We start from the raw sequence: 12,710 nt of genomic DNA, 5'->3' as shown, positions 1-12,710 counted from the left end.
TAAAAAAATTTTTAACATTTTTTCCACAATAAAATTTGTGAAATATATTATTTTCATTGTCAACAATTATCATTCTATAAGATATAAGGTCATGGATTTGAGTGGCTAAGCTAAGACTGATTTTTACTTAAATGTGGCAATTGTAGATTCCTAGTTAATTTTTTTTTAATTCTACTGCATTATCTCATTTCACATAAATTTATACATTTCAGATTTAATCAAAAGTCTTGCATATATATACAACTTATATTAATTATTTCATTACTTTACATATTTATCTTGATTACTTTTAACTATGTGCTTAAATTTTTTGAATAATTTATATTATTGTTTTAGCACACTTTTGCACATAGTGATTAATCAAGTTATACATGTATATCTTATTTTAAAACATAATTTAGGATAAGTGAAATTTTGTAAATAATTCGAATAATTTAAAAAAATAAAGCCATTCTTAATGAATATGCATGACATTTCACTATAATTTTCAAATATACATCCAATTGATAATTTATTCAACAATAAATAATAATAACAACTCTCCCATGGTCACCACCTGGTCATGATAGGAGAGCCAAGTAATTTTACTGAATCATAAGGAAATGCAGGCTGGAGCACAAGCTCCTGGTAGAAACACCCATGCAAGTAAGGTCTATGGGGAGAAATGAAGCTAAGAGTGACCACACACCCACATTATGTGTAGATAATTATCATGGTAGTAACCAGATCTAACTATGATACCGGCTCGGACGTCGCCCAAGTGAACAAGGTCCGCGTTCGTGAGTTAGACAGAGGCTCATGTTCGAAAAACAGGCTCCAGTCTCCTTTGAGTACCAGTGGCAAAAGCAGCGCCGGCCCAAGCATGGCTACTGCAATGCCCTCAACAGATGTGAGAAATCAACCTAGCCTTGGTGTTTCTGTGGCAATGCATCCACAGACCACAAAAACTGGAAAACCATGCCAACAAATGAAATGGACATCAGTAATAAACGAGTTTATCATCTGCACTTACTATGTAATCACAAAACTCGAAACAAACATGACAGCATACAGACAGCTACTACACCATAGATTCACACAACAATATCCTCACCTCACTGTCACAGAACAACCTAATTCCACAAACGACACTTGAACTTATCAAACAACAGGTTGCTGATCAAATACATCAACAGACAGAAACATTTAACATTATTAATAAAGATCACTTAACCTGTCAGGATAATCCAGCAACAAGCATTAATAATTGCACACATACAACAACTACAACTAATGATACTACAGGCACTTCCTCATTGATCACTGATAACATAGACATAAAATTAGTTAATACTCACTAAATATACCGGCACAGATCCCACACAAAGACCACGAATACCGAAAATCAACATGTCAAAGGTAGTAGAGAAAACACTAAATTATGTAAACACTCACCTACTACCAAACTACATTCATTCAATTTCTACACTCTCAGACATTCATACATTAGTTTATGCCGGAGCAGTCACAGTAGTAACACACCATGGACTAAAAATACAATCACAGACAGACACACACAAAACACAATCCTATCACAAGCCTGCCTGGCAGGGAAGAATAGAAACACAAATAAATGACATTAGACAGCAATTAGGCAGGCTGACACAATACACTAAGAACAACATAACACCCAAATTAAAGAAACAACTCAAAAACATTTTCAAAAAAACCAAAACACACACAAAACATGAACATCACAACACATACATTACAGAATACATCGATACACTGAAACAGAAACTCGCAGCCAAAGCACGTAGACTCAAACGATACAAAACATGTACACTACAAAAACAACAAAATAAATTATTCGCAACAAACGAAAAACTTTTCTACAGACAAATCAGTACCAAAACAAACACTGATACACAGCATAGTCGCACACCAACAGAAAAACAACTCACAACTTATTGGTCTTCTCTTTGGTCCAATGCTGTTACACACAATGCTGATGCAGGCTGGATTGAGGAGGAGAACAGAAACTTGCACAACATACCAACTATGCCCTGTGCTGAAATAAACGTACACGACATTTGCTACGCTGTTAACAGAACACACAACTGGAAGACACCTGGTGTAGACAACATTCACAATTTCTGGTACAAAAAGTTTACATCACTGCACCAGGAACTAGCTAAACATCTAACACACATCATCATCAATCCACAAGACATGCCAAAATTTCTTACTCAGGGCATCACCTACATGAAACCTAAAAACAACAAAACCACAGACCCCACACAATACAGACCAATTACATGTCTTCCAACACTCTACAAATTATTGACATCCTGTATCACAAACAAAATATACAAACATGTTGAAGAACACGACATTCTTACAGAACAACAAAAAGGTTGCCGTAGAAATCACAGGGGATGCAAAGAACAGTTACTCATAGATTCAGTCATTCTACGGCAAGCACACAAACAACACAGAAACATACACATGGCATATATAGACTACAGAAAAGCATTCGACAGTGTTCCACACAGTTGGCTGCTACATATTCTACACATGTACAAAATACATCCATCACTCATTGCATTCTTCGAAAACACTATGCAGCACTGGAGAACAACACTACATCTCAGGGTTAGTAACACTTCCATACAAACAAACGAAATATTCATTAGGCGAGGAATTTTTCAAGGAGATTCCTTGAGTCCTCTCTGGTTCTGCCTAGCCCTGAATCCATTATCCAACATGTTAAACAACACGCAATATGGCTACAATATCAGACACGAAAAAACAACACAGTTTACACTCTCACATCTCATGTACATGGACGACATAAAACTTTATGCATCCACACAAAAACAACTTCATCAACTCCTACAAATCACACATTCATACACTAAGGACATACAAATGGAGTTTGGCCTAGACAAATGCAAAAAACTTCACATAGAAAAAGGAATCCTGAAGAAAGAAGATTTTGCACTTGGAAATGGAGACGACATTGAATCCATGGAAGAGGGCGAGTTCTACAAGTATTTAGGATTCCAACAGGCCAGACTAACAGAACATACACAAATAAAGCAAAGATTAATTAAAGAATACCAAACTAGGTTAAACGCTATCCTCAGAACACAGTTAAATGCAAAATACACAGTTAAAGCAATAAACACATATGTCATCCAAGTACTAACATACTCTTATGAAGTTATACATTGCACTCACACAGATCTCTAGCAACTACAAAGAAAAACAAGAACAACACTTACTAAGCATAATCACCATCATCCTAAATCCGCCGTAGAAAGATTAACCCTTCCATATAAAAATGGCTGACGTGGCCTGATTGACATAGTTAACCTTCACGACAAACAAATACAGTCACTGCTAGAGTTTTTCTATAGGAAACAAGAAACATCACAATTACGTAAAGCAGTAACTCTAGCAGACTCAAATAGCACACTCACAATGTACAACACTCACAATGTACAAAACACATGCACTGAAAAAATTAGAAAGTACACAGAACTCGCCCAGAAAATAAGGCATCTGTGGAGGATGGATAGGGTGCTTATTGCACTTGTCGTTCTCTCCTGTACAGGCGTGATACCCCACACACTACACAGAAGCCTGGGAACATTACAATTGAATATAAATACATACATAACACTACAGAAGGCCAGTATATTGAATACATGCCATATTGTTAGGAAATTCCTGAATACAGACACTGACACACACATTTTATCTTAGTTCTGTTTTGGTTGCTATGCCTTGACTCTGGTCTGGCATAGCACACAGCCACCAATGTAAACCGAGTATAACCTACTAAACACGACACAATAATAATAATATCTTTATTGTATTAATTAATTAAGGAGACCTTGTTACAGGAAAGTAGAAAAGAACAGTATTAATAAACTTATTTATATTATTAATTAATACAATCACATATATTTCATGTAGAAAATCTGTAGTGGTAGTAATAAGCAAAGGAAATATAAAAAAAACAGAAATATATAAATTTGAGAAAACTTGTCGTAATAATTAGTTAGATGTGCTTTCAATATTACAATTGGATAATTCTTTGATACTATAAATGAAATATTTATTTATTTTATACATATAATTAATTGTTAACATATCAAATTTGGATCTAAGATTAGATTCTTGATTTTTATGAATTAAGTCGTTAATTTGATATTTTCGGCAAAATACTCTAGCGCAGGACATTTACTGACGATATGGAATAATGAAAAGTTATTTAATTTGCACCAGTAACAGTCCTTTGTAAAGTCATTATAGGTATTGTTGACCATTATAGAACATTTACTGAGATAAATTTGATGGTTGGTTAGTTGATTCGTTAGAGTTTATTGGCGCAAAAGCCACACAGGCCAAGCTGCGCCATGACAAATAATATAAATAACTAAATAAATAAATAAATATATATATATAATGTATAATGTTTAATATAAATAAATAAATAAACTAATAAATAACAAAATGAATAACAAAACAATATATAACAATATACATAATAATAACAAAATATATACTTAAATAAAGAAATAAATAAATAAGTAAATAATTAAATATGTTTATAAATATTATTCACTTTCAAAAAGTTCAATAATTCGTCAAGATTTGGCCTCTGGCCCAAAATCTCTCTCAAACTTGCATTTCCAAAATGCTGTCTATGACTTTGATGAAAAGCTGTGCAGTTGCAAAGCATGTGTTTTACACTTAGAAAGCAGTTGCAATGCTCGCACACTGGCTGGTCTTCACCCTTCAAAAGGTATTGATGAGTCAACCGAGTATGCCCAATTCTCAAACGAGTAAGAATTACTTCAGATCTCCTGTCATACTGTTTATTATGTGTCCAATTTTCTATATTTGGCTTGATCTCATGTAGTTTATTGTGGACTTGTGCATTCCACACGTTTTGCCATCTCTCNTGCAAAACACTTCACATAGAAAAAGGAATCCTGAAGAAAGAAGATTTTGCACTTGGAAATGGAGACGACATTGAATCCATGGAAGAGAACGAGTTCTACAAGTATTTAGGATTCCAACAGGCCAGACTAACAGAACATACACAAATAAAGCAAAGATTAATTAAAGAATACCAAACTAGGTTAAACGCTATCCTCAGAACACAGTTAAATGCAAAATACACAGTTAAAGCAATAAACACATATGTCATCCAAGTACTAACATACTCTTATGGAGTTATACATTGCACTCACACAGATCTCTAGCAACTACAAAGAAAAACAAGAACAACACTTACTAAGCATAAACAACATCATCCTAAATCCGCCGTAGAAAGATTAACCCTTCCATATAAAAATGGCTGACGTGGCCTGATTGACATAGTTAACCTTCACGACAAACAAATACAGTCACTGCTAGAGTTTTTCTATAGGAAACAAGAAACATCACAATTACGTAAAGCAGTAACTCTAGCAGACTCAAATAGCACACTCACAATGTACAACACTCACAATGTACAAAACACATGCACTGAAAAAATTAGAAAGTACACAGAACTCGCCCAGAAAATAAGGCATCTGTGGAGGATGGATAGGGTGCTTATTGCACTTGTCGTTCTCTCCTGTACAGGCGTGATACCCCACACACTACACAGAAGCCTGGGAACATTACAATTGAATATAAATACATACATAACACTACAGAAGGCCAGTATATTGAATACATGCCATATTGTTAGGAAATTCCTGAATACAGACACTGACACACACATTTTATCTTAGTTCTGTTTTGGTTGCTATGCCTTGACTCTGGTCTGGCATAGCACACAGCCACCAATGTAAACCGAGTATAACCTACTAAACACGACACAATAATAATAATATCTTTATTGTATTAATTAATTAAGGAGACCTTGTTACAGGAAAGTAGAAAAGAACAGTATTAATAAACTTATTTATATTATTAATTAATACAATCACATATATTTCATGTAGAAAATCTGTAGTGGTAGTAATAAGCAAAGGAAATATAAAAAAAACAGAAATATATAAATTTGAGAAAACTTGTCGTAATAATTAGTTAGATGTGCTTTCAATATTACAATTGGATAATTCTTTGATACTATAAATGAAATATTTATTTATTTTATACATATAATTAATTGTTAACATATGAAATTTGGATCTAAAACTAGATTCTTGATTTTTATAAAATCAGTCCTTGATTTGATATTTTCGGCAAAATACTCTAGCGCAGGACATTTACTGACGATATGGAATAATGAAAAGTTATTTAATTTGCACCAGTAACAGTCCTTTGTAAAGTCATTATAGGTATTGTTGACCATTATAGAACATTTACTGAGATAAATTTGATGGTTGGTTAGTTGATTCGTTAGAGTTTATTGGCGCAAAAGCCACACAGGCCAAGCTGCGCCATGACAAATAATATAAATAACTAAATAAATAAATAAATATATATATATAATGTATAATGTTTAATATAAATAAATAAATAAACTAATAAATAACAAAATGAATAACAAAACAATATATAACAATATACATAATAATAACAAAATATATACTTAAATAAAGAAATAAATAAATAAGTAAATAATTAAATATGTTTATAAATATTATTCACTTTCAAAAAGTTCAATAATTCGTCAAGATTTGGCCTCTGGCCCAAAATCTCTCTCAAACTTGCATTTCCAAAATGCTGTCTATGACTTTGATGAAAAGCTGTGCAGTTGCAAAGCATGTGTTTTACACTTAGAAAGCAGTTGCAATGCTCGCACACTGGCTGGTCTTCACCCTTCAAAAGGTATTGATGAGTCAACCGAGTATGCCCAATTCTCAAACGAGTAAGAATTACTTCAGATCTCCTNAAATCTCTCTCAAACTTGCATTTCCAAAATGCTGTCTACAACTTTGATCAAAAGCAGTGCAGTTGCAAAGCATGTGTTTTACACTTAAAAACCAGTTGCAATACTCACATACTGGCTGGTCTTCACCCTTCAAAAGGTATTGATGAGTCAACCGAGTATGCCCAATTCTCAAACGACTAAGAATTACTTCAGATCTCCTGTCATACTGTTTATTGTGTGTCCAATTTTCTATCATCAGTTTGATATCATGTAGTTTATTGTGGATTGCACGAATCCACATGTTTTGCAATCTCTCTTCTAGTCGTTTTTTAACGACTAGCTTTAAATCACCTCCTTCGATACACATTGTATGCTGTAAACGACTTACTGATTTAGCAACTGCAACTAATTAATTACCTCTTAAACCCATGTAACCTGAGATCCAACGAAACTTTACAGAAAAATTTCTCATAGTGAGATGACAAATTAGTTTCCAAATTTTAATCACTTTGGAATGAGAACTAAATTTATACGAGATCAAAGCCTGAAGTGCACTAGCTGAGTCAGTGTAAATCACGCAGCAATGATGACCTTTCCTATTTATATACTTTAGGGTAAATAAATGACATGCAACTTCGCATTAAAAATTAAAAAATTCAATGAGATTTGCACTGCAACGATTTCATCCTGGCGAACAACGGCTAAGCCAATATAGTTATCTGATTTAAATCCATTGATGTATATATAAATTAAATTCCTATCACAATGTTGAATTTCTGCAAGATGCTGTCAATACACAGTCTAATGTGGTTTCTTTGGAAAACTGCTTTAGGCTCAAGTCAACATCTATCGCTGAAGTTGACCATGGTCAAATACTATAAACCTCAACCTGTGATATGTTGCTTGCGTCCAGGTCAATCAATCATGCTGCTTACATTCTCCATTCTTATGTCGAATGTAAAGACATTACTTGGGCGAGCTTCAAATATTCGTTTAAGATGAGCATCTAATACTGTACAATCAACAGAAGGTTTAGCAAGAGATTTTTGTTTTATATAATAAAAAAAAAAAACAACTTTCTCTCCTAACAGATAGTGGAGGCTCATAAAAATCCACATACAAACTTTAAACAAAGGAAGTTCGAAATGCACCAGTGCACAAACGCAGTGCTTGACAATAGATTGTATCCAGAATCTAAAGAGTAGATTCTCACGCAGAGCCATAAATAATGCATCCGTAATCCAGCTTTGTGCGAACAACGGCCCTATAAATCCTGAGCAAAGAACATTTGTCTGCTCCCCAAGATAAGCAGCACAGTACCTTTCAAAGGTTCAGAGATTTTAAACATCTACACTGCAAATTGTGCAAGTGCAATAAAAACGTCAGTTTAAGGTCAAATAAAACTTCCAAAAACTTCACTTCATTGACCATCATAATTTTATACTCTTCTGACTGAATTTCAGAATCCAGGTGCAAACCACGCCTTCAACAAAAGTGGATGCACGAAATCTTCTCCGTGTTAAAACTAAAACCATTAGTCTTGGTCCAATTGTCGCATATGCAATTTAGGAAGGTTTGCAGTTATCTCTCAATAAAACTCATGTTGCTAGACTGGCAAGAGATCTGAAAGGTTGGTTGGTTGGTTTTGGTTTTTTGGCACAAGAGCCATATAGGCTAAGCTGCGCCATAACAAATGGTAAATAATTATAAACATCACAAATAACAAACATATGACAAAAACAAATAAATAAATAAATAAACAACAGCAACAAAAAAACAAATATATACATATTAATAACAAACAAGAACGAACAAAAAGCTAAAAGATAAATAAATAGATAATTAAATAGGTAAATAAATAAATAAATAATTAAATTTCTTTACACAAATTATTGACTTTTAAAAAGTCTAATATATCATAAAAATTGGGCCTCTGACCCAGAATCTGTTTAAAATTTGCATTTCCAAAATGCTGCCTACGCCTGGTCTCAAAAACAGAGCAATCGAGCAGTATGTGTTTTACAGTAAGAGGACAGTTGCAATACTGGCATACTGGCTGCTCGTCACCCTTCAAAAGGTATTGATGAGTCAACCGAGTATGTCCAATTCTCAAACGAGTAATAATAACTTCAGATCTCCTGTTATAAAATTTCTTGTGTGTCCAATTTTCTATCGTAGGTTTGATCTCATGCAGTTTATTGTGGACTTGTGCGTTCCACATATTTTGCCATCTCTCTGCTAGTCGTTTTTTAATGACTAGCTTGAAATCACCTCCTTCAATACGCATTGTGTGCTGTGGAGGACTAGCTGATTTTGCAGCTGCATCTGCTTCTTCATTTCCTCTTATACCAACATGGCCTGGGACCCAACAAAATTTTATAGAGAAATTCCTTGCAAGAAGATGGCTAAACAATTTACGAATTTTAATCACTATAGAGTGAGAACTAGGTTCACACGAGATCAAAGCCTGAAGTGCACTAACTGAGTCAGTGTAAATAACACAGCGACAATGACCTTTTCTGATTACATAGTTTAAGGCTAAGTGGATAGCATGCAGCTCTGCAGTAAAAATAGATGAATTCGATGAAATTTGCTCTGCCACAATTTCATCCTGGCAGACAAGAGCTGAGCCAACATAATCATCAGATTTAGAACCGTCAGTGTAAATAAGAATTAAATACCTATCATTGTGTTGGATTTCTGCAAAGTGCTGTTTATAGACATAGTCTGGAGTTGATTCCTTAGGAAACTGCTTTAAGCTAAAGTCAACATTTATCACAGGAGTAGACCAGGGTGGCGTACTATCAATCTCGGCCTGTGAAACTGAAAGTCATCCACATACAAAGTGTTTCACACTAGGGGGAAGACAGTTTGCTATGCTGTTAATTTTGATTAGGAACAATGTCAAACTCAAAATACAACCTTGAAAAATACCTTCTTGTGTGAAAAGCCTAGATACTGTGTTGCCCATCCTGACTTGAAATCTTCGATTCTGTAAAGTTTTTTATAAAAATTGGCAAATTACCCCGCAACCTGAATTCGTGCAAATCACAGAGTATCCCATATCGCCAACAGCGATCATAAGCCTTCTCTATATCTAAAAACACAGACACTAAGTGCTGTCGTCTAACAAACGCTTCGCGTATAGATGTTTCAAGGTTTACTAAGTTATCAGTGGTACTTCTGTTCCTATGAAAACCACCCTGATGTGGTGAAATGTAGTTCTTTTCCTCTGACAGTTACATCCTCCGTCCGTTTACCATCCTCTCAAAGAGTTTACACAGGCAACTAGTCAGAGAGATTGGTCTGTAATTAAAAAAATTCTTGTGGTCTTTACCTGGTTTAAGAATGGGAGTAATGATAGATAGACTCCAAGAGTCTAGAAAAGCATGTTCTGTCCATATTCTGTTAAATATACACAGAAGATTAGAAAGAGAATTGTTTAAAAGATTTCTAATCATGCTTTTGTGGATTTTATCTGGGCCTACAACACTATTCCTCGAGTAATGGATCGCTGTATGTAATTCAATTCTAGTGAATGTCACATTATATTCCTCATTAGATGAATAATAAAAATTTAAATTTTGTTTTTCTCTTTGGGCTTTATAAGCTTGTAAATTCTTTGCATACATAATATTGCTGGATGAAGCAGAAAATGTTTCACCCAACGTATCAGCTATAACCTGTACATCGCTAATTATTGTGCCATTATTTTCCAGCATTGACAGAGACTGAGAAGCATGTTTCCCATTAATTTTATTGATTTTATCCCAGACTGCTTTTGAGCTAGTGGAAGATGTTATGCTAGAAACATACTTCCTCCAAGAATCCCTTTGGCTTTGCCTTCTTATTCTTCTGGCATTTGCCTTTGCTTTTTGAAAAGCTATCAAATAGTTAGTAGTGGGGTACTTTCTGAAAAGTCCCCATGCTTTCTTTTGTGCTTTAAATGCTGCCTTGCAATTCTGGTCCCATCATGGTTTCGGATGCTTTGAATATCTAGTTGATGTTTTTCCCATTGTTTTTTCAGCTGCCTGAATAATACTAGAAGTGACAACTTCAACTGCCTCATTATTATCAAGCAGTATTGACCATTTCCTCAGTGATATCAGCCAAAGAGGAAAATGCAGGCCAATCTGCCGTTTCAAGTTTCCAGCGTAGTGGACGGGCTGTTTCACTGCTTTCTCTGCCTTGATATTTTAGAAATATTAAGAAGTGGTTGCTAGAAAGGGGATTAGATCCTACCTCCCATGTAAATGCTGAAAACAGGTTTGGACTTGCTAAAGATAGATCAATGGCAGTGAATGTTCTTATTAGGGCATTGAAGTATGTCACTTCTCCAGTATTAAATAAATATAGTTGGTAGTTATTTTCTTAATTCTCACACCATTAGTGTTAGTATGATAGATGATTGTTTAAATATAATTGGTGATTGCCTATGAATCTTTCAATGGCTCTGCCTTGACGGTTAATGTCAGGACTGCCCCACATAGGATTGTAACCATTAAAATCACCAAGTAACAGGAACAGAGTCGGCAGCTGTTCAACCAACGTATCCAATTCATCCTCATTGACTCTGACAACTGGTGGCAAGTATATAAAACAAACTGTGACAGTTACTCCAATAGAAATTCTGACTGCCACAGCTTGCAAAGTAGTGGTTATTTTTACCAGTAAGGATGGAATGTGATTTGAAACCAGAATAGCCACACCGCCACTGGCATGGTTGTGGCTATCATCATCCTTGCAATAGAGATAGAATCCTTTTAAATAGATTTTTTTCTCCAGGTTTTAGATGTGTTTCCTGGAGTGCCACACAGAGCGACGAGGTAGATGATGTTAAGTGTTTAATGTCAGAGACATTCTTGCAGAAACCATGACAGTTCCATTGGATTATTTTATAATCCATTAGGTGTTTGAGACAGCATTTGTAGCAAGGTTATCCCTCTTTAATTTCACAGGGGGTTTTTCTTTTGGAGGTGACGTTGGTGGTGTCACCCCCTTATTATTCTCATTATCAGAGAAGTCAGAGAACTCACTCATAGACTGGGTCTCCGATTTCTTTGATTTAGAGAGGGCTGCTTTTATTCTTTGTTTATTAAGTGGGTTCTTACTGGCTTTTTTGGAACCCACATTCCTAGTTGTTACCCCTGTTTTAAGTATGAGTAGTTTTGCTTTGTTATTCTCTTTTTCTGTTGCTTTGGTAGCTGATATCAGCAGACATTTTTCATTACGAGTAAGAGATTCATTTGGTCAGGGGTGCACAACCTGCGGCCCGCGAACCACATACGGCCCCCTATCAATGTTTATGCGGCCCGCAAACGGTACAGGCCAAATCCCTTCTTTCGAAGTTTCTAAGTTTAAAACTTTTCCCTTTCACAAAGTCATTAGCACCCAACTGTTTTATGACTTTCCCTGAGGTGAGAAATGGGGGATTGTTCTATAAATAAGTCTATTTCTATCTAACACTTTCTGGTTTAGATATCAAATATTTTAAAATGATGTTAGAACGTCATTTCCGGTGTTATCGGGAAGTTTCTATTTTGGCGGAAAATCTTCAATTTTATGCTTCGGAAAACTTGCCTATTCGTCTAAATAGCATTAAATAACAAAAATAAGTAAAAATAGCGCTAAAAAACCATGAAAATAACGATTTTTTAGCATTTGTTTACATTCTAGATTCTGATTGGTATAGTCGAATTTGAATCAATCTTTTCTGAAAAGACGCTTATTCGTCAAACTAATGTTATTCAAACTAGAAAAAACTAACCAGAGTTCAAAAAGGAATGTACAAAAAGCTATAAAACCAATAATTTACAACAATATCTCTCCATAGACAAAGAATAGAAAA

General features: G+C 34.7%; 1 protein-coding gene across 1 annotated transcript; it reads right to left on the bottom strand.

The window, feature by feature from the left end:
• Nucleotides 1-8,714: 8,714 nt before the first annotated feature.
• Nucleotides 8,715-9,689, bottom strand: LOC111627913 (the record flags this gene model as incomplete). Its single annotated transcript, XM_023371594.1, has 1 exon — nucleotides 8,715-9,689. A coding segment is annotated over one exon (957 nt), but the record flags the coding sequence as incomplete, so codon positions are not given.
• Between the last annotated feature and the right edge of the window lie 3,021 nt (nucleotides 9,690-12,710).

This window comes from Centruroides sculpturatus, unplaced genomic scaffold (assembly GCF_000671375.1).
Source record: "Centruroides sculpturatus isolate CEXI.00-Female unplaced genomic scaffold, Cexi_2.0 scaffold481, whole genome shotgun sequence".
In the NCBI taxonomy this organism is placed as follows: Eukaryota; Metazoa; Arthropoda; class Arachnida; order Scorpiones; family Buthidae; genus Centruroides; species Centruroides sculpturatus.
This window is presented reverse-complemented; position numbering and strand designations above follow the sequence as displayed.